At 45.2% G+C, this 27,467-nt stretch overlaps 2 protein-coding genes across 9 annotated transcripts; one reads left to right on the top strand and one right to left on the bottom strand.

The window, feature by feature from the left end:
• The first annotated feature begins 316 nt into the window (after positions 1–316).
• clip1a (CAP-GLY domain containing linker protein 1a) lies at positions 317–18,002 on the top strand. 6 transcript variants are annotated; one of them, XM_037258079.1, is made up of 27 exons: positions 317–461; positions 3,491–3,673; positions 3,919–4,445; positions 5,209–5,333; positions 5,452–5,662; positions 5,785–5,982; positions 6,071–6,162; positions 6,244–6,304; positions 7,606–7,710; positions 8,257–8,997; positions 9,154–9,264; positions 9,551–9,608; positions 9,730–9,813; positions 9,891–10,047; positions 10,207–10,372; positions 10,520–10,735; positions 11,373–13,604; positions 14,155–14,292; positions 14,538–14,644; positions 14,726–14,846; positions 14,913–14,965; positions 15,221–15,338; positions 15,461–15,590; positions 15,674–15,720; positions 16,537–16,551; positions 17,302–17,429; positions 17,600–18,002. In XM_037258079.1, exons 2-27 carry the CDS (start codon positions 3,583–3,585, stop codon positions 17,838–17,840), a joined length of 6,273 nt encoding a protein of 2,090 aa, XP_037113974.1. In that variant the 5' UTR covers positions 317–461; positions 3,491–3,582; the 3' UTR covers positions 17,841–18,002. The 6 variants fall into 6 exon arrangements, with proteins under 6 accessions (XP_037113974.1, XP_037113973.1, XP_037113978.1 ...); XM_037258078.1 differs by having other exon boundaries at positions 324–461; positions 3,386–3,673; XM_037258081.1 differs by having other exon boundaries at positions 328–461; positions 3,527–3,673.
• Positions 17,807–23,019, bottom strand: LOC119126751 (leucine-rich repeat-containing protein 43-like). 3 transcript variants are annotated; one of them, XM_037258139.1, is made up of 12 exons: positions 22,765–23,019; positions 21,315–21,527; positions 21,129–21,239; positions 20,742–20,881; positions 20,344–20,582; positions 20,121–20,281; positions 19,908–20,052; positions 19,587–19,726; positions 19,185–19,290; positions 18,753–18,947; positions 18,611–18,689; positions 17,807–18,533 (listed from the first exon to the last, which is right to left on the bottom strand). In XM_037258139.1, exons 1-12 carry the CDS (start codon positions 22,849–22,851, stop codon positions 18,386–18,388), a joined length of 1,764 nt encoding a protein of 587 aa, XP_037114034.1. In that variant the 5' UTR covers positions 22,852–23,019; the 3' UTR covers positions 17,807–18,385. The 3 variants fall into 3 exon arrangements, with proteins under 3 accessions (XP_037114034.1, XP_037114035.1, XP_037114036.1); XM_037258140.1 differs by having other exon boundaries at positions 19,218–19,290; positions 22,765–23,018; XM_037258141.1 differs by having other exon boundaries at positions 19,222–19,290; positions 22,765–23,016.
• Between the last annotated feature and the right edge of the window lie 4,448 nt (positions 23,020–27,467).

Below are 27,467 nucleotides of genomic sequence, written 5' to 3'. Positions count from 1 at the left end.
GTATAAAGAATAAAAGTATTAAACTATATTAAAATATAAACATTTAAACGATGTTTAACAGACAAAAATAGCAATCTTTTTTTGTACAAATGTGTGACATACAGCCATATACACCTATATGCATAATAATAAAATGACAAAATATAACAGATGTATTCTTTTTTTTTTTTTTCTTGGTAAGAAGTTATACATAAAATGATGGACGAATAGAGCAAATCGGGTAACTACACTCGTGCGCGATCCACGTTATACACTTATTCAAATACCCAATCCGCTGCATTGACCAAATCTGAGCACTACTACGGCAACTCTATTTGGACAAAATTTATTTTGTCGGAAACCTCGCGCTTCCGCCGGTACAGTATTTGTTGCCAGAGTGAGAAGTCGAAGCAGCAGTAACCGATAAACTCTTCTCTTTCAACGGGGAAGACGTGGGTTCTATCCACGGCACGCCTAAACAGGTCAGTTCACGCACTGTCAAGTCATTTCAGTCGCCTTTTCAAGAAAAAAATGGGGCAGGGGTTAAAGCAATGCCGCTAAACGAGTGGACGTCGGTTGAAGTTGCCCAGGTAAGTGACGACTTTACTTGAGGCGTCAGGTCGGCTAATGGCTAACGTGGCTCGGTCTTCCACTACCCGCTGTCACTCGGGCCTCGCCCGTTTGATATATGCACTAACTTACCATGGCGTATTGTCAAAAACGCTACGAGTTACACGGTGTTATCCGTGGGGTGGTTATTATTTGGTACGGGGAAAAGTTAGCCCTCCCACGGCCCCGGAGCTGCCATCGCGTAAGCGACATTGCGGATACTTTTCGCCGCCTTCGAATGACGTTCCCCTGTAGTATATCTTTCGCTGTGGTCGGTGGGAGGGTAGCCGGAGTGTTTTAAGATTTTTTTTTAAGAATCTGTTAAATCATTTACGGCTACTTTTAGCCGTTAGCTCGACCAGATGTGCCACCTCAAAGATAGGCGGCGTCCGTTAGCTTCTCGGTTCAAGCTGTCAACGTCAGCGCACTACCTAACTTTCTCCCTCAGACATTTTTTTCCCCTCGTTTTGTTGCATACGGGAAAGTACAATACATTTTTACACGAACTTCTTAATCGACACTTTTCACAGTTGCAGAGGAAGTTGGAAAATCTCCATGGTAATTAACCGGAATTTACCAAATTTACGATTGGCTCTGCAAAAATATTGATGAAAGGGTTCCTATCACTTCTGCACTTGTGTCGTAATAGATGTTCCGATACTGTGACAGATACTTTAAGGTAAACCTGGCCCTGTAATCCGTGCTCCCCTCACAAAAGAAAGCGTCAAATCCATTGTCCTGTCACAGTTTTTGAATTTGCGCTTTTCGCAACAAGCGAACTTGTATTTTTTAGTATTAACTTTACTTTGGTAGCATGATGTTCTGCCTTTATATCCTCCAGAAAATGGTCTTTGTCCTCTGATGTAGTGTTTTTTTCCCCTCCACAAAGTGTTTTGAGACACTACATCATTGAAATGCTTTGTGATCCAGGTGACATTTTAGTGAACTGTTTGGAAGGATGTGTGTGTGTGTGTGTGTGTGTGTGTGTGTGTGTGTGTGTGTGTGTGTGTGGGTGGGTGGGGGTTAGTTGGATGTTAAAATGCTGTTACTCTCCAAGGTTCTGTGAAAAGGAGGGACCCAAACATATGTGTATAACAAATTATTGTGATGGCCCTGAAGCATCAATTTGTCTGTGCTCCATGGTTTGGCTTCCCAACACCCCCTGCCACCTTCTCGCCAGCCTCGCCGCAGATTAGCGTGTGGCTACAAGATTCAAGATTAACATGATTGCAGCGGGAAAGTCTCCAAGTGGATGATTTTACTCGAGTGGTCGCGCGTAATGCGACATGGCTTGGATGGGCCACATTCAAGATTCTCTCTGGGGTCCACCAGTGCTAGTTGATATATTGTGTGGCATTAAGTGCGGTGTCTTTTGGGGATTTTTTCCTGGCGGTCCCATGACCCCCGAGGCTGTTCTTTGCTAGGCATAGGGGGTGTAAACTGGAACGCTCCGGTTAAACTGGGTCGATGATGATGGCCGCCTTTCATTCCGCGACTGACAAATATCTTGAGAGTGTGTCTATGTGGGAGGTTGGAGTTGTGTGTGTCTGTGTTTGTGGGTGGGTGTTGTTGTTTTTTTGCCTAAGTTTCAAACGGAGTGAATTAATTAAGATGAGATCACCTTTTTTGTGACATTTCTGTCGTAAGCGTTTTCTAATTGGCAATAAAGGTTGGACAACATGGTACAACTTCAAGACAGATTGGGGTTGAGTTTTTGCGTGGGTGAAGCATGGTGGGAAAGTTTTGACGACTTGCCATAAAACACAAAGTTGATGAATCCACAAGGTCAGATGTTGAAGTTTTACTGAAATGAAATTTGGTAGGCATGTCTATCATAGATAAATTCTTGTCCCAACAAAGTCTCAAAGACACACCTGAAGAGACACAGGAAGTCTTCCATTTTGGTTTGAGCCAGCCATCTCAGATTTTAGCTTGCTATCTATTATGTTTTTAATTCAGACCCTGAAACTTGTTTCATTTAGAATTTGGTAGGCATGTCTGGCACGAATAGGCCTACAAAAAAAGTATCATCCCCGCTGTGGGATGAATAAAGTTCTATCATCATCATCTATCTAACACTTGTTTAGAGTTTTGCTGCCCAAATCCTTTTTAGGAAACAGCAAGTTGCTCAAAAAGTAATGAGAAAAATGTTCCATGACATTTGAGCAGGTTTATGGGGCACGTTGACAAAAGGTGACGACATTTAAAATCAAACATCGCTTTCTGTGGGCTGCTAATCTGACAAATAGGATTATCTAACACTGGTGGTGGTATCGGATCTGCCCCCCCCCCCCCCCCCAAACCCCCGGCCATAATCCAGTTTTCATCTACCAGCCAGACATTCCCATTTCATTTGGTAGAACAAAAAGCCTGAGTGGCCGCGTTTGCCAGTCGATCAAGGTCGCGGATGCCGCCAGAAGAGCTCGGCGGAGGCATGATCTGTGCCGGCGTATCATCTGGCCTTTTGGCGAGTATTTTTAGGCGTGTGACATGGCCTCTGCTGTGCTCACAGGAACAGAATGCCTCCCAAAACAAAGTGGCCTCAAATGACTCAAGGACATATTTACACTAGTGCAGGGGCGTCCAAACATTTTCATCTTCCATGCACACAGTGACCAAGGGGCGAAGAACGACATCATTATGATTAATTACAGTTTATAAAATTATGAAGTGACAATTTGTTTGAAATCTAACACCCAGTGAGTAGATTGTTACTGTAGTCTGTATATTGGTCCACTTCACAAGATTATTCTGATTTTGCCAATGCGCAAATCTTTTTTTTTTTTTCTTCCCTCAGGGTGTTTTTTTTTTTTTTTTTTTTTTTCCGCTCCAACCCCCTACTGCCTTTTCTGTTTTTGGAGTTGTATATATTATATATATATTTTTTACATCACCATCCAAGAGCCTTTACCTGGTGGTTTACATGGTCTACGTTCAGACTGCGCCCGTTGACGGACTTTGGCCTCGGACGTCCACGACACCACACGAGGAAACATGAGCTCGGCCAAGGCCAGCGGTATCAAAGTGCCCAGTAAGGTAGCTCGGGTACCAGGTACCGGCGCACCAAAGACCAACCCGGCCTCAGGTAAGACCGCATGCTTTGAACTAGTGACACCTGGTGGACACAAAATGAACACAATTGAAAGCGGAATAATAATCAAAGGATTGTATTGGTTTAACAATTCAGATCAGAAGTTTGCCTTTTTAGTGGCATTTGTATAAGTGGATTTGTAAAGGCACTTTAGTATAGTGTATATATATTATATATATTTTCTGCCACACTTCCTCAAGGTATGAGATGTATGTACTATTTGTCCTGCTTTTCAACAGGAAGTAAAACCGCCGTGGTCGAAAAATCTGCCTCCGGCGTGGACGACAACAACGATGACGGCGATAGCTTCCAGATAGGCGAGCGCGTCTGGGTGAATGGGACCAAACCGGGCTACGTGCAGTTTTTGGGAGAGACCCAGTTCGCCCCGGGACAATGGGCGGGCATCGTGCTGGACGAGCCAATCGGAAAGAATGACGGCTCGGTGGCGGGCGTGCGCTACTTCCAGTGCGAGGCCCTGCGAGGGATCTTCACAAGACCGTCCAAGCTGTCGCGCACCGAGGGAGAGGGCGACGGCACCCAGACGGCACCACCCTCCCGCGCCGCCTCGCCCGCCCGGTCCGTAGCCAGCGTGGCCTCCCACGCGCCCGCTGTCAAGTCTGCAGCAGCCAAGAAGACCTCGTCCGCGATCCCAACGGCGCAGTCTTCCAACCTGGCTCGCACCAACAGCGAATCAGTCTCCAACCTGTCAGAGAGCGGTTCGGTCAAGAAAGGGGAACGGGAGCTCAAGATGGGTGACCGGGTGTTGGTAAACTTTGCCGCCTTTTGTTTTCTCTATAATAGCTTAAGCATGTCAGCATAGTCACTGTACAGCAGTGCTTTGAGATAAGAGTCTAATTTGTTCCGTGACCACACTTGTTAATCAAAATAATGAAGAATGCTAAGAAATGTGTTGTGTTAGACATCGGTTCATTTCATAGATTAATCCGGCTCATTTAGCAATACAAATGAAAATGAAAATGTCACCTTCCTAATTTGTCTAATGATGCAGCCAGCCAGTCTGTATGATTTAGAAAATTCTTTCCGGGTTATCTGGTTGGTTTTTTTTTCCCCCCCTTCCTGAATTTTTGCTATAGAGTCAGGTACTTGGATGCCAAACACCTCCAACAGTGAGAGGGTTCACTGTAATCTGCTTTGCTCACTGAAATCCTAAATGACATAATTCCTGTAAAGCACCAGTAAGACGTGCCAGTGTTGAGCAGATTGCGGTCAAACTGTCAGCTTTGGTGGTGGTGGTGGTGGGGGGCACGTCAGAACTCTTTGAGACCTTTGGCTACTCAAAACAGTCTACGGTTTTGAGGTTTACCACATGCAAAACGAGATGTTGCACATTCCTCAAAAGAAAAGCGTTCAAGCGGACGTATAATGGAAAAGTCACTTTGTAATTATTACAAATATTGAGTCTGTTCATCAATTACGTAAATCTTTGGTTTGAACTTTATTTCTCAAGGTGCACGTTTTGATCTTTAAAGGTCTATAATGTCGTTTTTGGGTTTCCTTCCCTTCCTCAGGTCGGCGGTACCAAGGCAGGAGTGGTGCGCTTTATCGGCGACACGGATTTTGCGAAAGGCGAGTGGTGTGGTGTGGAGCTGGACGAGCCCTTGGGGAAGAATGACGGTGCAGTGGCGGGCACAAGGTATGAAATTTTATTCGCCATTATTATCTTTTTAATGGGAGGAATGTATTGACCTAGACAAATTCAGAGTTTCACACAATATTTTTTCAAAGGTTTCCTTTCCTGTCTGCTTCCGCAGGTACTTCCAGTGCCAGCCCAGGTACGGCCTATTTGCACCGGTGCACAAAGTCACGCGCATCGGGTTCCCCTCCACCACGCCGGCCAAGGCTACGGCTCGCAAGGCGGCCGTGACGCCAGGCGGCCTGAAGCGCAGCCCCAGCGCCTCCTCCATCAGCACCATGAGCTCCGTGACCTCCTCGGTCAGCACCAAGGCCAGCCGCACTGGCCTGGTAAGATGCGCTGATGACTTAAGACAGATTAGCGTCGACTACAAATAAATGAGTGTGGGCCCTCAGCATCAAGCGTCTTTTCATATCCGTTGCATTACGGTAGTTTGTTTTTGATCCCGCAGCTGACAGAAACGTCGTCACGGTACAACCGCAAGATCTCAGGCACCACGGCCCTGCAGGAGGCTCTAAAGGAGAAGCAGCAACACATTGAGCAGCTCATGGTGGAGCGGGACATGGAGAAGGCCGAGGTGGCCAAAGCCACCAGCCACGCCAGTGAGATGGAGCAGGAAATCTCGCTGCTCAGGGATGACCAAGAGCAGGTAACTCTGATGAAACGCGCATTTTGTGGGAAGGGCGGCATCAAATTTGACAGACAAAATGAACATTTTGTATCGTGTGGTCTGGAAGATGGAGGCTAAGATGGATCAGTTACGTGCCTTGGTGGAGGCGGCTGACAAAGACAAAGTCGAGCTGCTCAATCAACTCGAGGAGGAGCGGAGGTAGGGCCAACACGTCAAATTTAGTCTACTGTTAACAATTGAAAGTTTATAGTTAATTATTTATTTTTTCCCTCCCAACAGAAAAGTGGAAGACCTTCAGTTCCGCGTTGAGGAGGCGTGCATTACGAAAGGTGACCTGGAGGTAATTTTGATTCCATTTCAATATGCACACGCATCACAATGAATGTGTTTGATGGATTTTTAAAAATGTATAGTACATACACATTCAGACTGAGGCATGTTTAATGAGACCATTTGCATATGTTACTCACACACACACGCATACATACATACATACATACACACATACATACGTAGAGCGTACAACAATACTCGCAGGCTACTTTCCAAAATGTGTCTGCTTGTCGTGTTTTCAAAAGTCCAGATTGTCATAGGGTCCGAATAAGTCGGTGGTGGTGGTGGTGGAACAGGAAGCACCACATCTGCATTCTCTCTTTATCTACAATGATGTGAGCAGAAACTAGCCACTCAAAGTATATTGATTGATGAGAGTCCTGTTTTTCCAAGTGCAGTGTTCCAGCTCTTGCTCAGGCTGTGTTGGATGGCAGGATTTGTCATCAACTTCCACTCCACTGCGGAAGGAACTCAAACTAGAGCATTAAAACCAGGGCGTCAGGGTTAGGATACGCCTTTTCCCCTTTTTATCCCCCTCCGTGTATGTGTGCTGTGCACTAACGGTTTATGAGTCACCCTCAGAATGTGCATGGGGCTTCACAACAACAAACCAAAAACCTTAAACAAAAAACGTTTGTTGAGCGCAAGCTGGCGGCTAATGCTGGAACTTTTCTAATGCCTCCCATTTAGTGATGTTATTGCCTCTTCTTCCCTCTTGTCTTCGTCCTTTTTTATCATTTAAAATTTCTCCCCGTGTTGGTCCAGTGCTCGGCATGGAACCACTGGAGATCCCTCCCGTCATCCCACTCCCCCCCACCCACCTATCAGCAGTTCTGGTAGCGTCTCCAATCATTTGGACATTGCTGCTTGTGTTTCTTTAACTTGAAAATGTGACAATTTGACCTACAAAAATATACCAAATGCAGTTAGCTTAATTAAAGAACATCCAAAAACACTGCAGCACAACATCATACATGGCCACATCCCTCTCTTTCCACCAAGCACAGCTTCTTGGACCAGGTGTCCGTTTGCATGTCCCCATTATTCCCTCACCCCTCCCTAATTTCCCAACGTGCACATTGCATCTTTTCTGCATATTCACAAGCTTTGTGCTCATGGTGCAACCTAAGCGTTGTGCACTAACTGGTGGTGTCTCCTTCCTTATGCTCTAGTTATCACCCATGACTCCATCCAACTGTCCATTCTGGTCCCCTTCTTCCTCTTGTCTGTGTCGGGCTGGCATGTGATGGTGGCTCTGGTGTGTTCTCCTTCTTTCTTTTTCTCCCCTCCGCCCTTGTGTACTAACAGACGCAGACCAGGCTGGAGCATGTCCACAGTAAGGAGCTTGAACAGAGTCTACACTTTGAAAAGACCAAAGCTGAGAAGCTTCAAAGAGAGTTAGAAGACACTAGGGTAATGGATGCCGTGTCGCGTTAGGATAGGGAGGGGGAGAGAGAAAAAAAAAAAAAAACCCACACACACTTTAGCGAGATGATAGTGTTGCACCAGGTGGTATGTCTGGAGGTCCACCTGGAATTGGTTTGTGGTCTATTGTGGAAATACACATAAATGTGAGGGGGTTTTTTCCCCCTCCAATTTCCTCCCTGGAAAAAAAAAGTCCTCCAAGAAAGCAGGTGGATAATGTTTGTGTTGAAACAAAATCAAACATTTGCGTTACACTACTGTGCATAATAATTTGGACTGGTGCATTTGAACAAAAACTGTTACCATTGTGAGGTTTGTTTGAAAACATTCAAATCATTCCCCGACAGTTGATGACTTCAAAATGTTGCTGTGTGGGATTGATAAAAAAAATCGGGGATAAATATCATTTGCATAATCGTTTAAAAAAAAAAAAAAAAAAAAATTGTAATCATCTTTTTGAATGTCTTTTCACGTGCCCTGCTAGCAGGCTCAGTGTGTCAGATACTTCTGAACTCAAAATGTCTGCCTTTCAAGGTTGCCACCGTGTCGGAGAGATCCCGTATCATGGAGCTGGAGCGGGACCTCTCGCTTCGCACCCGGGAGGTCGCCGACCTGCAACTCCGTCTGGGCTCCCGGCAGGCCTCCGACGACCCTGACGGCGGCGGCGTCTCTCCCCTATTGGAGGAGATCACGTCCCTGAGAGACCGTCTGGCCTCACTGGAAGCCGAACGGCAGGAGGAGCTAGCCAGGTTACGGGAGAAACTGGAGTCTCACGAGAAGGCGCACGGCGAGGCGACCGCCCAGCTCCAGGCCGCCGGCGTCAAGCTGTCCGGCGACAACGAGCAGCTTCGCATGCGCCTGAGCCAGGCCGAGAAGGACAATGCCGACGTGCTGGAGAAGCTGAAGCTGGAACACGAGCGAGCCCTGGAGGAAGCCGCCGCCGCCCGCAACATGCAGATTCACGAGCTGAAAGAGCGTCTGGCCTCCCTCGCCGAAGACAAGGAGCGCCTAGATGACGCCGTGCGCGCCGGCGTTGACAAAGCTGAGAATCAGCACCTGGTGGAGCTGGAGGACGTCCTCGGAAAGCTCCACGCGGCCGAGCTCAAGGTGAAGGAGCTGGAGGAGATGGGAGCGCAGCTAGCGCGCCAGGCCCAGGACGAGAGAGAAACCAAAGAGACGGTGGCACAAATGGTCCGATGTTTGTGTCTTAGCCAAAGCAACCAGAAAGCACCACTGGAAGATCTTCCAAATCAAGGAAACCCACAGGCAACTGAGGTACTAACTATGGTGGCAAGTACAAAAGCTTACCTTTTCGAAGATAATTGCTGAAATTGTGCAAAAACTGAGCATGTGAGTTTGAAACTAATACTTGGTTGGCTTCAAGTGTGGTTTTCAAAAATGTAATCTTGTTTTATTTTCTTTGCTTAAAAGTTAGTTGGTGAACTGAGATCACTGCTGGAAGGCAAAGAGAATGAAATCCTGTCACTCCAGCAAAGCTTAGCCAGTGAAAAAGAAGCTGTGGAGCAGCAGCTTGGAGGCCTGGTAAGTGTATTTAGTTTTATTTATACATATAAATTGACTATTTAGTCATCACAATCATACTTTGATAATTTGCCTCTATTCTGCAGTGGAACATTTTTGTTAAAAAAGAAAAAAAAACGATATTGGGGATTAATTTTCTCCTTTAAATCCACACATGCACTGAATTAGTTCTAACAAATTGTATGACAGTCAGTATCGTAGAAATATACTTATATTTTCCACAATGCCCATTGAAATGCATTTGGTGGGTCGCCAACACTTTTTTTTTTTTTTTTCTTGCCCACAGAAGCAACAGTTGGCTATAAGCACAGAGGAGCAGACTAAATCTGCAAAAACTATGCAAGGTAAGGAATTATTCACTTTGTCTTCTCCTCAGCCTGTTGCGTAGCACCCCGCCTTGTGCCCGTTTCACTAGATCCTCAACCTAACAAAAAAACAAAACAAATGTCATTCTTGGTTTGCCAGAAACCCTTGAGAGGTTCAGCAAAAAGGAAGAGCAGTGCACAACTCTTACCACAGAATCAGAGTCTCTTAGGAGTCAGCTTAGTGGTAAGCAGCATAAACGTGCGAAACAACAACTATGTTTATGTATGAAGTCACGAGCCGCCGCGTTTCTCTCAACTCAGGGCTGGAGAGGAAGCTGGCGGCTGCGGACGAGAAGGTGCGGCAGCTGGGCGAGGACAAGAGCAAACTGGAGAAAGACATTTCGGACATGATGACGGCATCCGGCGACAGTTCGTTGCAGCTGAGCAAAATGAATGAAGACCTTCGGCAGAAAGAAAGGTGCTGAGTGCTGTACCCTTAGGGGGGAAAGAAATTCGATAGGTAGATGTGACTAATCTTTTTGTAGTAATATATTTAATCAGATAAGTTCAACATCCGAGGGCAAGATTTGTTCTTCCCCCTGCTTTTAATCCGCTCTGCCTGCCTTCCCTCTCTCAGGAGGCTCGAGGAGTTGCAGAGTCAGTTGGTGGAACAGAAGAACGAGGTGGCCCTCTCCAATGAGCAACGGGAGCAGGATCTGTCGCGCAAAGACCAGGAACTGTGTGAGACGCGAGACAACCATGCAGCTCAAATGAAATGTCTCCAGGAGAAGATTGCGACATTGGTTAGTAGTGATATGGCAGATATATTAGGGGAAAGCATATTTTTTTTATTAATTATTTGTTGATGGTCGGATCTCTGAAGTCAATCCTTTGACAAAATGACAAAGCGTTGCATCCGTCGTCACTCGGGGTCTTTTCTCGTACCCAAGGAGATGAGTGTGCAGCAGAGTGCAAGCCAGGCCGAGGATCTTAAGGACTCTCAGGCAAAGGCTCTCAACCAGGCCTCCGAGGTCCACGGCAAGGAGGTCCAAGGGCTGCGAGACAAACTGGACAATCTGAAGAAGGAGCTCTCCTCCTCCAAGGACAGGAGCCAGGAGCTGGAAAAGATGGTGTCTGAGCTGAAGACGTACAAGGAAAAGCTTCAGGTAATGAGTAGGCTCTCTCTTTGTACCCAGCTATCACATAACATGATTTTCTTTCCTCGATATTGTTAATCTTGACATTTGATTTTCTTTTTTTTTTTTTTTTTTTTAAATGAGGCCTCTACAGCAGTAGAACAAATTAAACTAAGTCAAGATGCCATTGTCTTTGCCACGAAGCTTAAAATTCAGCTAATCTGCATCCCGTTCCCACCAATCGATGTTTCTCGAAAAAGTGAAGCTGTGATTACTTTCCTGTTCTAGTGTACATGTGTGAGAAGCCCCTCACCTCCCCTTGGACATTAACACTTATGACCCTTCTCGTCATTTCATGTAAAAAATGCCATCATGAACTAATCGCAGTGGAGCAAAATGTGACTCAATGTCACGTTTAATCGAGTAACATTGGATTTGCTGCAAAATCCAAATCACTATTGAACGTGCGTTCGGTGTTGTGCTATGGTGTCTTTGCCGTTTTTATTTATTTTTAATTTCTGCAGCTTAACCTTTGTGTTTGCATTCATACATATTGGCTTGGTTTATTTTGGGGATCACCTTACATTTTCTTGATGTGCATCTTTGAATATATCCTCCATTTTTTTTGCCCCCCCCCCCCCCCCCCCATCAACTTGCTTTTCCCCAGCATCTTTCCGCTGAGCTCGACTCCTCCAAGCATAATGTTGAACACTTGTCCGCAAAACTGGAAGAGCAGACTGTAGCTCTGGAGCGCAAGTGTCAGGATAGCGAGGAAGCTCGCGCTGACACGTGCAAATTGGAAACGCAGCTCTCAGAGGCGCAGAGCAAGCTTTCTGCTCTCCGGGATCTTTCCGTACAGAACGAGGACCTCCGGGTTACCGTAGAGAAGCTCTCAAAGGAGAGGGATGAATTACTCGACGGCAACAAGGGCTCAGAGGTAGAAAGAACGTCACTCAAGGACCAGTTGGAGATTCTCAAAAAAGGTCTCCTGGAGGCGCAGGATGAAAACACCACCCTGAAGAGCACAAATATCAAACAGCAGTCCGATCTTGAGGATCTCCGGAAACAAAACGAGGAGAAGAATGCCACGCTGCACAAACAGAAGCAGGATGCGCGGCGGGCTGAAAGTCACAACAAGCAGCTCCTGGAGGACTATGAAAACATCTGCAAAGAGCGCAGCAGGCTCGAGGAGGACCTCAACGAGAGCAGGTCTAAACTCGCGTGCGAGAACGACAAGCTCCTCTCGGAGTTGGATGCGGCCAAAACCGGCAAGAAGTGTCTGGACGCCAAGAACGCAGAGTTGCAGGCCAAGCTGCAGTCTCTCAACTTGGAGAAAGAAGATCTGACAATGACAAACAATCAGCTGCAGTCTCTCGTAGAAACGCTAAGCAAAGAGAAGGCCACCATGTCCTCCGAAATCAGCGCGGTCGCGTCGGACAAAAAGAACCTCGAGGCGTTGAAGGAGGAACTGCAGAATAAGCTCAACCTCGCCAAGAAGGAGCTGGACAGCTCCGTCCGCGAATGCGAAGACCTGAAGGCGTCTCGCCTCAGCCTGGTCCAGATGCTGGAGGAGTCCAAGACCAGCAGCCAAGTGACGCATTCCGAAAGGCTTCATCTCCTGCAGGAGAAGGAGGACTTGCTCGCCTCACAGAGGAAAGTCTGTAAGGAGAAGGAGGAGCTGCTTAAAGATATTGAAGAGCTGAAAGAGAAGATCAAAGAGTCTGCCCAGCAACTGACTCTGTCCAACCTAAAGCTGACCGAGATGTCTGCAACTTTGGAACGAGAGAGGGAGACGTTTGGCACGCAGAATTCCGAAAGCTCAGAGGCTCTGCATGCTCTGAGGAAGGAGAAACTGACCCTCCACGCGGCGCTCGAGCAGCAGAAGACAAATTACGAGCGTCTGGCTGGTGAGAAAGGCGAAATAGAAGCAAAGCACTCCAAGGCCGCCGCTGACATTAAGGACCTCTTGCAAGAGCGGGAGAAGCTTGTGAGTGACATCCGAGCCACAAAGGATCAATTGGACAGCTCTTCCAGAACTCAGGGCGATATCGATCAGGAGAAGTCTCGCTTAGAAGGGATGCTGGAGGAAGTCACGTGCAAAACAAATTCAGTCGTAGCCCAGTTGACGTCTTTGGAAAAAGAAAAGGCCCAGCTCGAGAGCGAACTGGGGAAACGTTCCTCCCAAATCGAACTCCTGGAAAAGGCCAATGCCGATCTGGCTCGAGGACGCGGGGAGCTCAAAATGCATCTGGAGCAATCCACCTTGGAATTGAAAGGGCAAGTCGACAAACTCTCCAAACACACGGCGGAATCGGATGCTAAAAAGAAGAAGCTCCTCGAAGAGATCCTGGAGCTAAAAAAACAGACGGAGTCGTTGTCCGAGGCCAAGCAGCATCTGGAGGAACGGCTCGAGGCGGAATCCAGTGAACGGACTCGGGCCGCTTGGCAAACGGAGGAGTTGCAGAACACCCTGTCCCGAGTTCGGCGGGACAACGACGACATGTCCGCCCAACTTCAGAACGCAGACGAGCAGCAGAAGTCTTTAACGGCAGAAACCGACCTGGCAAAAGCAAAACTCAAGGAACAAGAGCTAGTGACCCGCCGCTTGTCTGAAGACAAGCGAGAGCTTTTATCCAAATTGGACGAGACCGACAAACGGGTGGCGGCACTGGAAACGGAGAAGGAGGCGCTCCTCGCTGGACGCAGTCGCTCTGAGCACAACGTGTCCCAGTGGCTTGTGGAAAAGTCACTGCTAATTGGCCAGCTTGAGGACTTGCAGGAGGATGTGAAGACCCTCCGAGTGGACACGGCCGCCACGGAGAAACGCCACCAAGAGGCTGTGGCCGAAGGAGAGCGGCTCCAGTCTCAACTTAAACAGGCCATTGCTCAGCAGCTTGAGGTATTCCTCCGCTAGTTCCTCTAGTACGCCAGTGCACCTGCATGCCTGCTTGTCTGTCTTCCTGGTTTTCATTCTTCACATCCTCACCATACATTGCAAGCCTTCTTTCCTCCCTGTGGGCTTATAACGCAATCTTCCGTTTTGCGGTGTTTTGGCGAAATTTGCGTTACAAGAGCAATCACGGGTCCTTTTATTATTGTTGCTAATTGAGCGCCCAAAAAAAAAAAAAAAAAAAACAGCCGCTAATTTTTATAGCTTCTTGTACCAGAGCTGTCAGAATTAATCTTGTCGGGTACAGGACAGGTGTACCTAATAAAACGGCTAACTCGCATTCATTTCCACTTTCCCCTCCGTTCTGAGTCTACAGGTCGTATCTATTTGTACTGCACACATGTTCACTGTGTATTATTTTAATTGGTTCTACAATTGAGCACGCTCTCGATCCGGCGAGACCAAAATGAGGCTCGAATCAAGCTTTTGTCATCTCTGCTGCGCCGTGGCCCGCGCTGCGTTCTAAAACAGTGTTTCATCATGGTCCCGCTCGCCGCAGGCTTCCGAGGCTTCCGGCCAGACCGCCGAGGCCCTTGAGCAGCTGACCAAGGAGAGAGACGCTTTGCTCCAAGATAAGTGTGAAGCTCAAGTTCAGCTGGAGAGTCTTCATTCTTCCAAGCGAGAAATGGAAACGCAGGTACCTATTCGGAATTCAAAAAAAGATATTATTGATCAACTGATCAAACACAGCAAATGTTATTGTTAGAGAACACAAACGCTTTTCTATTCAAAAAATAATTTGAAAGAATTCATGACATTTTCAGTTATTATAATAGCGAGAGTTGATTTGAGTGAAGACGCCGCTGTATTTTTTCCCCTCCTATTCTCTATTTTGTAATCTGGCTCTAATATTTGATTGTCTTGCGTTGATTATCCCTTCAGATGGATGAGCTCAAACAAGAGCAATCAAAGTACCAGCAAGAGCTGAGCACCTCCAAAGAGCAACTTTATGCCAAAAGCCAAAAGCTGGAGAGTCTCTCCCGGGAAACGTGAGCACGCCCGCCCGCCACGTAAATTCCTACGTTTTGGTATTGAACAGCGCAACATGGCCGTTTTCTGCTCATCCTTAGCGAGGAGCTCAAAGAAGCGGTGTCCGTTAAGTCACGCTCCCTGCAGTCGATCCAAAACGAGAAGGACAAGCTGGCTCAGGATGTCGAGAACAATCACCAGGACCACAGTGAATTTAGCAAGGTGTTCTTGTCAATGCTGCACAATCAAGTTGAGTCTTGAGCATGATGATTTTTGTCCCCCCCCCAGCTCAGGGACGAGCACTCAAAACTCCAAGCACAGTTGAAGGAGTTGAAGCAAAGGTTTGGCAATGACACATTTTGTCACTTATTACCTTTCTACCATCTCACAAGAATTAAAACCCTTTTTTTGTTTAATGTATTCTTCTGAAAGCCTGCCAAGTTATGCCTTCAGGTACTCTACTGTTAATTTCAGCTACATTTGAAACTTGCCTTCAGTCCCGAGAATGAAATGTGCTGAAGCAAAAAGATGAGACATCATTCCTGTACTCAATGTGCACTGTTCTTTTTTTTTTTTTTTTTTTCCTGTGTGGACAGCGAGAGCACTTTGAAGAAGAAGATGGAGAAGGAGAATGCCGAGTTCCAAAGGTCCGTTCGTAAAAACGGTGTCTTAGCCTCCGAGAAGGATCAGCAGATGGAGGCCCTAAAGAGCGAGGTCGAGCAAAACCACCATAAACATTCATTGTTGTCGTTTTTCCCTGTCTGATTTTGGCTTTAGTATTTTTTTCTCTCTCTCAATATGGGTTCATTTTTGCGCTCATATTGCTTGTTCTTCAGCTGGCTGCCACGCGTGTGCAAAGTGCCTCAGCCCAAACCTTGCAGACCGCCATCGCTGCCTTGGAGCAGGACAAGGCTCAGCTCAAGGAGCGAGTGAAAGAGCTGGAGCAAGAGCTTGCCGCCCCATCAGGTGCACTTTTGATGCCGGTCGAATTTGTGTCACTTTCTGAACGATGGTGGCGTGACCGTGCCTCTACACTCTTGGGCGTGCAGGTGATGTCGTTGTCAGCCAGCTGAGGGACACGGACACGCAGGCCGAGGTACGTTCATCAGGGAAAACTCGGAAAGGCTTTAAGAGGAAGTTGAGTGTCAACTTGCTTCCTTACCCTGCCCCTAGTGCCGTTTTTCTTCTTTCTAAAGTCTCTTGGGGGGCGGTCGTACAGAACTGAGCTGCTTGCAACATGAGTCGAGTGTTGATTGTTTCAGTATCACCTTTTAGAGGGGCTCAACCGCATTAGTCCCTCAGTACACTTCATTAGGTACACTTGCACAATACGGTGGATTTTCTTTCTTACATTGAAATTTTGTATATTTCTATTTACCTAATTATTTTCTAGTATCCAAATATCTTGTCTGATTTTGTTCAATATTTTTTGTCGTATTTGTTTGTAGTTGTTTCATTTTAATCTAGTACAGTGGAGCCATGGTTTTCGACCACAATCCGTTCCAGAAGGCTGTTTGAGAAGTGAATCGTTCGAATTCCCAATCATGTTTGCCCATTACAAATAATGGAAAAAATATAATCCGTTCCAAGCAAAAAAGAAAAGAAAAAAGCATTTTTTCATTTGCGCGTCCGATTGCGCAACCGCAGCGCACCACCAAACGAATTAAAATAGTTAAATTTTCCCCAATATTTATCCCCCTGAAAATGTAGCATCATCTTCATCAAGGCTTATTTTGTGAGGATGGTTGGATGTCATGAGATTGCGCAGGTGTGCCTAATGATGTGTCCGCCCAACCTCTAAAATGTCATACTGTCCCATTTTGTGTGTGCGTATTGTATTCTAATTTGAACCTGCTATTTTCTTCCTCTCCTCCGTTCACCCCAATGCTGTGCTCTGTCTGCAATGCCGCAGAACCATCAGGCAGCGGTTTGTTCATGTTTTTTTGTTGTTGTCAGCGTCACTCGTGCATGCAAGCATGTGTCACTTAAAGGAGACCTGTTATGCTTTTTATTGCCCACACAATTCCAAATTGTTCCTGAGTGACTGCCAAATTTCACTTGTCAATTAGTGTCGTGGTGTGGCACATGACCAAACATAAGATCTGCTGCTAGCTAATGCTAACGTTAGCACTGCAGCTCTGCTTACCATTTTGGCATTGTTTAGGTTGTCCATAATATGTCCCCTTTAAATATATGTGAAGTCATCACGGGGATTCCGAGTGCGTTGGGGTGGTCATCACTCATTTGCCTTTGTTTGGGTTCACACTCACTTGACAGAAACAGTTGCTTCGAGATGGGCATTCAATCATTGAGATGTACTTTTACAATTATGTAGATATTTGTGCCTCCTTTTTGTAACATTTTTCTTAGATGTGTAAGATTGTATTTCCAATACATAAATAAATATAAGCAATTTTTGTTTCCTCTTTGGAAATTACAGTAATTACAGCAATGTTGTCGCCATTATGTAAACAATATTTTTTTTGTGTAAGACAATTGATTTTTATACAATCGTACAAATAAGTAGATTTCAAGGTGTGAATTTTTAAGTGGGTACATCAAACGGAACCTTTCACCTTTAAGATCAATTCCTGCAAATGCCCATCCCGAGTCATACAGTACGTGTCTTTGGAGCAGTCATTAATTTCTTGTTGATGTTTTGGGTGGGGGGGGCCAGATTGACTTCTTGAATTCGGTCATCGTTGACCTGCGGAAGAACAATTTGGACCTCAAGGACCAGTTGGAGAAACTGGCCGCTGCCGCTCTCAACGGCAACAACGCCAGCGAGTTGGACGACGACGACGGGTCAGTAAAAAAAATGGAATAATTGACCATCTTGTATTAATCCTGTAATAGTGTTTTGACAAAATAGCAGGAATCAATTATGTGACTACTGTAAGAAAAGAAACATTGTGTTGCGAAAGTTCTATTGTATTAAATTGTAAACTAAAAGTGTACCCTAATGCTTTGTGTAGGGAGGACAAGGAGAGCAGCAAGAAGAAGAAAAAGAAGAAGCCCCCTCCTCGACTATTCTGCGACATCTGCGACTGCTTCGACCGCCATGACACGGAGGACTGCCCGGCGCAGGCGCAAACGCCCGACACGCCGCCGCACACCGCCTACCATGGCAGCAAGGGCGCCGAGCGGCCCTACTGCGACATTTGCGAGCTCTTCGGCCACTGGAGCCACGACTGCAATGACGACCGAACCTTCTAAACGCGGCCCGCCTCGGGTTGTCCGTCCATCGTGCAAAAAAAGCGACTTGAGGGCTAGAACGTGGCATCCTTGTTTGCACAGCTTGTCACACTCGTGGCAAAAAAAAAACTCGGGATATAGGCCGACATTTTTGCCTCAGCTTAAAACTGGCTATAAGCTTTACAGACATCCTTAATTTGGAGGAACCGGAGGTGGCAGAAATGAAAATGGAAGCCCGGAAATGAAAGAAACAGAGCAATTTAAGGTCAGCTGCCGAGGTTAGAGTGCAATCTTGATTCATTCAGAAGTTTTACCATATCCCAAAATTGTTGTGAGCAGTGTGTATATAGAGATAAAGAACTATAAATCCCCACAAATGATTCTTTGTGAAGGATACAATGGTGTGACAATTTGGGAGCCATAGTGCATTTTTTTTCTATGCCTGAAAATACTTTTTTTATTGCATTTTGGTGGGGCGCATGCAGGCAGAATACTTGAAAGCACTTCCTTGCGTCTTCTTTCTACTTTGGCTTTTCTGTACAAATAAAAGTGTGTCAAAATGAAAGTCAGAGTGCGTCTTGCCTCAGGAGTTGGCGGGCACCAGCGGCGACACCTCGGAGGTGTGGCGCCACTTTTTCAGCTCCACGCTCAGCTCCGCCGTGACCGTCTCGGGCTGGCTCGGCGTGTCGGCGTCGCTCTCCTCGCGCCGCATCCCTGTGAAGCGGAAGGTGAGCGAGGCCAACTTCATATGGTCATGCAACATGGCACCAAAGGTTTAATGTCAGAATCACCTTTGCCAGGTTTCTTGAATCCAGCACGGCTTCCTTTCTTCTTGGAATCGTCCTTGGATTTGCTGTCCACGCTCACGTTCTTCAAAGAACAACAACACATGAATGGCAAACTTAATCCAGTGAAAAACAAGTGCTAACTCGCCTCGTCCGTAACGGAAGCTTCTTCCACCGGAGCATCTTTGTGCATTGAGCCAAAGTTGCAAAGGATGTCCGCTTTTGGATTTCCGCCGAAAAGGCCGCGCAGGGACACGTGCGAGGATGCCACCACCGTGGTCACAGGCGGGTCCGCCACCAACTCCGCCACAGATTTCTTTCGCTTGTCTTTTGTAGTCTTGGGCTGAAAAGCGTTCCGACAAGTGCCACATTTCAATACATGTGAAACGTTCCACACAAAGTTTGTCAACTACGTCCACATTTTTCAAACTATTTTCATATTCAGCTCATTCATTGTTAATCATCAGTTTCATAATTCCAACATTAAGACTTTTAATGTGTTTGTTAAAAGGCAAAGTCTTTCTTTTTTTCTTTTTTATAAACAATAACGTCTACTTGCCATAGCATGACCCGATTGTACCTTTTTGGACCTGCTCGACTAAGATGATGAAACTCACTTTTTTCCCTTTCTTGTCAGTGGCACCTTGTCCGGAATCGTCTAAGACCTCCGCAGGCCACGACAGGATCTGAAAGTAAGATGAGAGTTTTTTTTTTTTTTTTTTAAATTCGATATTTAATTATTGACACTGCACAAACAGATACTTCATTACTGAACTTCCTACAGTAAATTGTTCAAGTCACTGTCCTTTTTTTCTAGCTCTGTGGATGTCAATATAATGTAAAAGATGTATTTTAAAAACGGTCATATAATAAAAATCATTGTAATGTACTTTAAAATATGAGTGCTTTTTTTAAAACTATTACATTACTAACTTGTACAAGAGTTTTTCCGCCCCCTAGTGGCTACTTTTGTACTTCTTACCTTTTCCTGCTCGATATAAATGAAAAATCCTCGATGGAGGAACTTCTTGAAGCCGCTCAGGTCTCGCACGACAAACGTCAGCACGTGGCCAAAGTCAACGCAGTCGGCCCACGGCTGGGACGACGTGCTGTATCGCGATTCTGTGACAAAGTTAATATCCCCGAATTTCACTTTCACCCTGCGAGGTAGATGGTTATTACACGTGAATAAGTTACTCGAGTGTATTTGTAGCAGCTGACACGTTATGGATACACGTTATTCATGTTCTAAATCTGTTGGTGACTGTCATTAGATACACATAGATTTTTTTTGAATGATTACCACAAGAGGAGGAAGTTTGATCCTCGTCGCAGTCTGCCAGGTTGACCACCACAATCTCTTTTACACTCTTCTTGTTAAGCGACTGAGTTGGCTCAGCACCCTGGTCCTGACTCTGACGCTTCGCCGGACCACCAATCACAACTTCCTGCCAACAGCGCCATCTAGCTTCTGTCACTGAACGGGCGGTGTAAAGACGAGTGGAACGCGCGTTACCCGGTAGGCGGTGGTCTGGTGACTGAAGAACATGTACGAGATGACGTAGCTGTAGCTGACCACCGGGAACTCCGGAGCGTCAGGGTCCTCGTCCTGCGGGTCCGGGACCCCCTGCATCACGCCCACGCGCACGGTGGCCGACGCCCAGTCCACCAGAAGGTCTAAGGTAATCTTTTAATTATAACTAGTAAAAATATGAAGGATGAGAAAGGTGGACGCTCACGGCTCATGTTGGCCATTCCCCTGTAGCGGTGCCGCTCCTCGGGGGCGATCCACGCCGCGTCCAGGTAGGAGAGTCGGGGAAGGGCGTTCACGGCGAAGCCAGGGTACGAGGGTGCCAGCGTGAATGGGTTTCCCTCCAGCACCAGGGTCCGCAGACACGGCAGCGTACCCAGCGCCTTCAGCAGGGGGCGCTGTTCTCTGAAGTCGCACTCGCTCAGGTCCAGACACACCAGCTCAGGCCTCTCGCGTAACACACGCAGGGATTATAATAACAAGGCTGAGGTCACGACTCGCAATGCCACCCAAAAATACACACGAGAACTACATAAGGGAGTAGAGAATAAGTGGCCTGATGGTGTTTTGATGTCAAGGAACTATGTTAGTTATTTGAGGAGCAACCATTGTTTTCCTGTGAGCAGGGTGACGTCTCGATGGGATCCCAGACGATTGGCGGCCAGCCCGAGGTACTGCAGGCGAGGGGGCGGAGAGATGGCCAGGCGGCCCAGAGCGCACAGCTGGTTGGCACGCAGCTCCAACACCTCCAATGGTACACATTGGAAATTGGCCACTTAGGTTAGTAACAAATGTGAACAAGTGTGTTGATACATTCTTTAGAAATGGGACAGCAATTGTATGTGAATATAGCAGCTGAAATGTAAGGGTTCCAAATTAAAATAGGGTTTCAAATTAGGTTTGGGGTTTCAGAATAGGGCTAAGATTGCGATATAGTTTCAAACAAGGGTTAGGGTTTCAAATTTGGGTCGAAATATTAAGGGGTCAGCACACCTTAAGCGTCCTGGGAAGGTTCTCGGCCGAGATTTCGCTGATGCGGTTGGCGCTGAGCACAAGTTCCTGTAAGTTGCAGAACTTCAGCAGGTAGTTGTCGACCACAGACACCTAAACAAGGCCAAGCAATAATTCACCGCTACACATTTCTGATGCAAGAAGGCTCTACAAAAACAGATTCCTCACGTCCTTGTCGACAATCCGCAGCTTCCTGAAGTAGCTGCACACAAAGTCGGCGTCCAGTCGCTCTGGCTCCACCACGGCCACACGCTGGAGGGCGGCGGCCTGCGGGCTCCACGGCTCGTCGTGGTGCCACGGAGAGTGCGGGCAGTTTAACAGGTCCAGCAGCGCGTCCGTGTCCTCCGTCACTGCCTCAGCCTCACTGCCGCCGTCCTTCCTCTGTTAGGAGGAAACGCACACATTTCTTTGCTCAAATGCAAAAATGACATGGACAATGATTTCCCCTCAATCATGTTCAAAATGTCAATTTATTCATTTATTTTATTGGGGAAATGTTCATGTTCAAGCTCATTTTTATGCCCCCAAAGTATTTCAGTTGGGTATTTTGTGAGAAGCCTTTTTCTGTTTGTCAAAACCCGGTTGTGGATTTAATTTGTAGTACTATATTTCATTTAAAAAATGATTCCCATTTTTTAAATCGAAAAAGGAGAAGTTGGAAGGGACAAAGAAAAGTTAAAAAACGAATTACAAGCATGAATAAAATACAACTATTTCTCCAAAAGTATGACACTTAAAATAATTCGAAAAAAAATTCAAATAAAATTGTCGGGACTTTCGGTTTGTCCCAATGTTTCGTAAAAAGGCGCCGGTGGGATCGCGTCAATTCGGTAAGTACTAGGGGTGTAACGATTCATCGATACACATCGATTAATCGATATAATGCTCTACGATTTATTGGCATCGATGCTAAACGTAAACATCGATTTATATCGCCGTGTTTGACCTCGGACATTAGACGCGACTTTATTTTGAAATCCAGTTCATTGTTGCTTGCTTCCTCTTTCCGGGAGCAGTACGCGGCGTGCTGTGTTGTGAGCAGAGCAGGCACGTGAAAGGGGAGCCGACAACTACGCGGCTCCTGGGCGGGCTGGTGCTATGGCTAGTGTCCAAGAAGACGAGGAAATTCGCTCCCCTTTGGGCTTCAAGTCATTCGTTTGGAAGCACTTTGGATTCCAAAGAAAAGATGGCTCAACGGACAATTAAAATTATTGTAAATAAATAGTTCAGTAATGCACTTGAAAGTTAATGGTATTACAAAAAAAGAAAGAATATTCATTTTTCTTTACTTATATGAGAAAAAATATAGGAATTCGATAAAGTTCAGTGTTAAAATAAGCACTTTGTATACTACAATACTCTTGTAATTTCCTAAATAAAGAGTTTGCAGTACCTTGTTGATTTTGCGTATGAATTGTTATAAATCAGGATATTGTTCTATATTTTTTATTTAAAAAATAAAAATATCGATCGTGGAGCACTATATCGTGATGTATCGTGAATGAATCACAGCAGGCTTTAAGATATCGGCAATAATCGTATCGTGGTCCTTTTTATCGATATGATATCGTATCGTGACAAAACCCGCGATTTACACCCCTAGTAAGTACTCCCTCACCCAGCTGCCTTTACCACAGGGAAACTGGTCGAGACACAGGCGGCGAATGTGCTTGTCCAGAACGGCCGACAACGCCACCGAGCTCATGCTGTCCTCCACTAGCCGGCTCTGTCGTCCTTCCGCGCCGAACCGGCAAATTGTTTGGCTTAGCGGACGAAGGTTGCCAGGCAACGATGAGGGGGCGTGGTCATGGTCTGCGACTTTCTTCACTCAAAAGAATTGAGCGTATTTTAAAGAAATCATTTACAAATTATTTCCAATGATGTACTTTTAAGTAACTGTTATAATTGATATATTGTGGTGTGCAAGGACTGGAGTCGGAGGCGGAGTGACAAACGACGGTGCCAACGGCAGTTGTTTTAATGACATTTATAATTATTCTTAATCAACAACGGGCAGACTCTTTTCCCTTCGAGATCCTAACACACACCAAACTCAACAGGAAATTCCCACACGTGTAAACTGTCCCACCGGAACTCTGTAACGTGAACTTAGGTTCCGGGTGAATTACGTCAACCCACTACAATATCTTCTTTTCCTTTTCCCCTCAGGGCTCGCCATCTGTTTCCATCTCACCCTATCCTGTGAATCCTCTTCTCACACCCCAACCAACTTCATGTCCTCGTTCACTCGTACTTTATTTATTGATTGATTTAAATATGATATGATACATATATATATATATATATATATATATATATATATATATTAGGGGTGTAACGATTCATCGATACACATCGATTAATCGATATAATGCTCTACGATTTATTGGCATCGATGCTAAACGTAAACATTAGGGGTGTAAATCGCGGGTTTTGTCACGATACGATATCATATCGATACAAAGGAACACGATACGATTATTGCCGATATCTTAAAGCCTGCTGTGATTCATTCACGATACATCACGATATAGTGCTCCACGATCGATATTTTTATTTTTTAAATAAAAAATATAGAACAATATCCTGATTTATAACAATTCATACGCAAAATCAACAAGGTACTGCAAACTCTTTATTTAGGAAATTACAAGAGTATTGTAGTATACAAAGTGCTTATTTTAACACTGAACTTTATCGAATTCCTATATTTTTTCTCATATAAGTAAAGAAAAATGAATATTCTTTCTTTTTTTGTAATACCATTAACTTTAAAGTGCATTACTGAACTATTTATTTACAATAATTTTAATTGTCCGTTGAGCCATCTTTTCTTTGGAATCCAAAGTGCTTCCAAACGAATGACTTGAAGCCCAAAGGGGAGCGAATTTCCTCGTCGATGTTTACTAGGGGTGTAACGATTCATCGATACACATCGATTAATCGATATAATGCTCTACGATTTATTGGCATCGATGCTAAACGTAAACATCGATTTATATCGCCGTGTTTGACCTCGGACATTAGACGCGACTTTAGTTTGAAATCCAGTTCATTGTTGCTTGCTTCCTCTTTCCGGGAGCAGTACGCGGCGTGCTGTGTTGTGAGCAGAGCAGGCACGTGAAAGGGGAGCCGACAACTACGCGGCTCCTGGGCGGGCTGGTGCTATGGCTAGTGTCCAAGAAGACGAGGAAATTCGCTCCCCTTTGGGCTTCAAGTCATTCGTTTGGAAGCACTTTGGATTCCAAAGAAAAGATGGCTCAACGGACAATTAAAATTATTGTAAATAAATAGTTCAGTAATGCACTTGAAAGTTAATGGTATTACAAAAAAAGAAAGAATATTCCTTTTTCTTTACTTATATGAGAAAAAATATAGGAATTCGATAAAGTTCAGTGTTAAAATAAGCACTTTGTATACTACAATACTCTTGTAATTTCCTAAATAAAGAGTTTGCAGTACCTTGTTGATTTTGCGTATGAATTGTTATAAATCAGGATATTGTTCTATATTTTTTATTTAAAAAATAAAAATATCGATCGTGGAGCACTATATCGTGATGTATCGTGAATGAATCACAGCAGGCTTTAAGATATCGGCAATAATCGTATCGTGACAAAACCCGCGATTTACACCCCTAATATATATATATATATATATATATAATTTAAATAAATAAATAAATAAAGTACAATAAATATTGGTGATAACATTATTATTGCAACATTTAGTCATTTTCTATCTTTGAGTACAGCCCAATGTTAACTCATCCCATAAATATTTCTGCCCACACACCGCACGTCTTCACGTAACACTCCCGTTCCGGAAATTCCCCGTCCCGTCTAGTTGTCTCATCACTTGCGCTAAGTCAAAAGTGACAATGAGGTTTAGTCCCGTTTTCTTGTCATATATAAATTTGGCCATTAAATATATAGTCGTTCTTCCTTGTCCCTAATCACGTCATAAGTGTTTTTCACTTTTACAAGATAAATTTTTAAAATGAATACGGTTCAACCGGGTCACTGCACAGGTATCATCCATTTCCTGCACCGAGGTGCAGCAGATGAACATGACACGGTTGCCCCATTGTGCTCAATTACGAAATCTGTCGTGAAGCCAAGTTTTTTTTTTTTTTTTTTTTTTTGGAGGGGGTTAGTTAAAAAAAAATCTTGGTATATATAAGCTTGTCAAATGATGATGTCAGGAGCGTGATGCGTGTTCTGCAAGGTGAGCTGCATCTGCCACTTGTGCTTTTGCTGCAGCTGTCTTCTTACATCGTCACGGTGACCTGCACTGGCGATGCCATCATGACGCTGCGGGGGAACCTCAGGGCAGCAGAGCTGGCCCTGTGTAATTTAGCCATGGCCGAAAGGGATTACGTAAGTCACTTTTGAATCTGTAAAAGGTGGGAATTAGCTATAGAACTGCAACAGATATTTTCCCAACACTGAAGATGGTTACCATTTTTAAGTTGTTTTGTAACATGAAAGTAACATTTCTACAAACTGTTAATGACTCACTGAACAACACTGCTGGCCAGTGTTGGTATTAATGTATTATTTTAATCCAAAGATATATGATAACCTTTCTTTGTAACTCATTATTTTTTACTCTTTGTTGGCAGTGGTGGAGCTGGGATTTTTTTCCTTGGTAGGGGGCAAAAATATCAAAATATAATATCAAAAAAAAAACTGACAAAGTCAAAATATATTTCAGGAAATGCTGATAAACATTCAGTACATGTTTCCCGGAGGAAATTATGATATGGTCCAAGAATATTTCAGGGGGCAGTACCCTTCACCCATAGCTCCACCAGTGCTTAATGGATTACAATCCTGAATTGTGGGTCAAATCGTCAACCTTAATGCATTGAGTATAAATAACCCAGCACTGGTTAACTATTTCACCCAATTTAAGATATAGCATACACTTGAGTAATTTTGTGACACTAAACTCTCGCCTCCAGGTGGAACACATTTTCAACGGGAACCCGCCGCTGAAATACAGACGGAAATCCCTAGAGCCTATCCCGGGAATAACCATCCCGGTGGGGAACAGCAGTGCCGAGGTCCGCGACGCTGTGTGCTCCATTAGCGACTACCTGGAGCGACACCTTCCGCCCATTGTCGGGAATCTGACCCAACAGCACCGAGAGCAATTGATGGGCAACGCCAGGGTCTTTCACAACCAGTTCAAGGCAGCAGTGGAGCTGACGGCGCGCCAGCAAGGACCAGGCGCCGATGGAGATGACAACGGCGTGACGGCAGAATGCCGCCGACCAATCGTCAGCTGGCACGGCTACGCGTTGAAGAAACACGGCCTCGGCATTATCTACTACACCCGAACATGGGTGGAGGCTTTCACCAGTTTACAGCCCAGCTGTGATTAGTATGATGAAGGAACTTTCATTCATTTGGATTGACTGACTACCACCAACTAAGCTGCAGAATCTACAGCTATAGTTTATTTATGTATTTATTTATTCAAAACCCTATTCACAATTTGGTTTGCGTGTATTTATTTCAAGTTCAAATAAAAGTATTTATAACATGTTTTTTGGAACGTCTCTTGTTCAGGGTTGACGAGCCTTACTAGTTTTTTCTTTTTGCACTTTGAGGCAAATTTGGTGTCGCCTGAGCAAAACACCTTCTTCCACACAAATACACAGGTGAAACGCTTTGTTTTGCTGATGGGACATAAAACTGCAGTAAAAAGCCACAGGTCTCTGCCGCACTAAAGGGGGGCGGACGTGAGCCAAGGGGTGATTAATGCTGCCCCAATTGTGCCTGTAGAAGTAAACGAGACAGCAGATGTCACAAACTAGCAGCAGATCTAAAGGAAAATTGGGATGACTTTTACAACAAAGTAACGGAGCTATTTGTGGCGAAGCATTGGCGCATGGACTTCATCTCCAAATTAAGGTAAGACTGTGGTCAACAGCGTGTGTGTTTTGCATGCGCGCATGCGTTGAATGCTAATAAGATACGAAATAACCAGTGGCCTATTGAAGAAGCTACCCTTAAGGGTTTATGTTTGTAAATCTGACTCTGAGTCAGTTTCTCATCAAGCGTGAACCTCACCTCACCGAACTGTTTGTTTCGTCACAATTTAAGGCTTGTCCTTGAATGAAGTCATGCAGGAAGTATGAGAGAGATATTGACAGAACTGACGTGCAAAATCGCACGCAATAATTAAGGATGGGGGGTGTAGAAGCGTTGGGACTTCTGTGGAAAATCAAGTTCGAGATATTTTAACAGAAGTGACGTTTTAATACGGGCACCTTTGGATTCTTGTGGAAAATTATGTCACTATTTTCATGCA

The sequence above is a fragment of the Syngnathus acus genome, chromosome 9 (assembly GCF_901709675.1).
Source record: "Syngnathus acus chromosome 9, fSynAcu1.2, whole genome shotgun sequence".
Taxonomy (NCBI): Eukaryota; Metazoa; Chordata; class Actinopteri; order Syngnathiformes; family Syngnathidae; genus Syngnathus; species Syngnathus acus.
Note: the sequence above shows the minus strand (reverse complement) of the source record. Positions and strands in the feature narration are given on the sequence as shown.

Bases quoted from the DNA above. Each gene is read 5' to 3' on its own strand.
- LOC119126751 (XM_037258139.1), bottom strand. From the start codon at position 22,851: ATGAGCTCGGTGGCGTTGTCGGCCGTTCTGGACAAGCACATTCGCCGC. The intron at 20,882-21,128 runs GTGTGCTGACCC...GTACCATTGGAG, and splicing joins ACCTTCCCAGGACGCTTAAG to GTGTTGGAGCTGCGTGCCAA. The intron at 20,282-20,343 runs GTGAGCGTCCAC...AGATTACCTTAG, and splicing joins GGGAATGGCCAACATGAGCC to ACCTTCTGGTGGACTGGGCG.
- clip1a (XM_037258079.1), top strand. From the start codon at position 3,583: ATGAGCTCGGCCAAGGCCAGCGGTATCAAAGTGCCCAGTAAGGTAGCT. The intron at 5,663-5,784 runs GTAAGATGCGCT...TTGATCCCGCAG, and splicing joins AGGCCAGCCGCACTGGCCTG to CTGACAGAAACGTCGTCACG. The intron at 15,591-15,673 runs GTGCACTTTTGA...TTGGGCGTGCAG, and splicing joins AGAGCTTGCCGCCCCATCAG to GTGATGTCGTTGTCAGCCAG.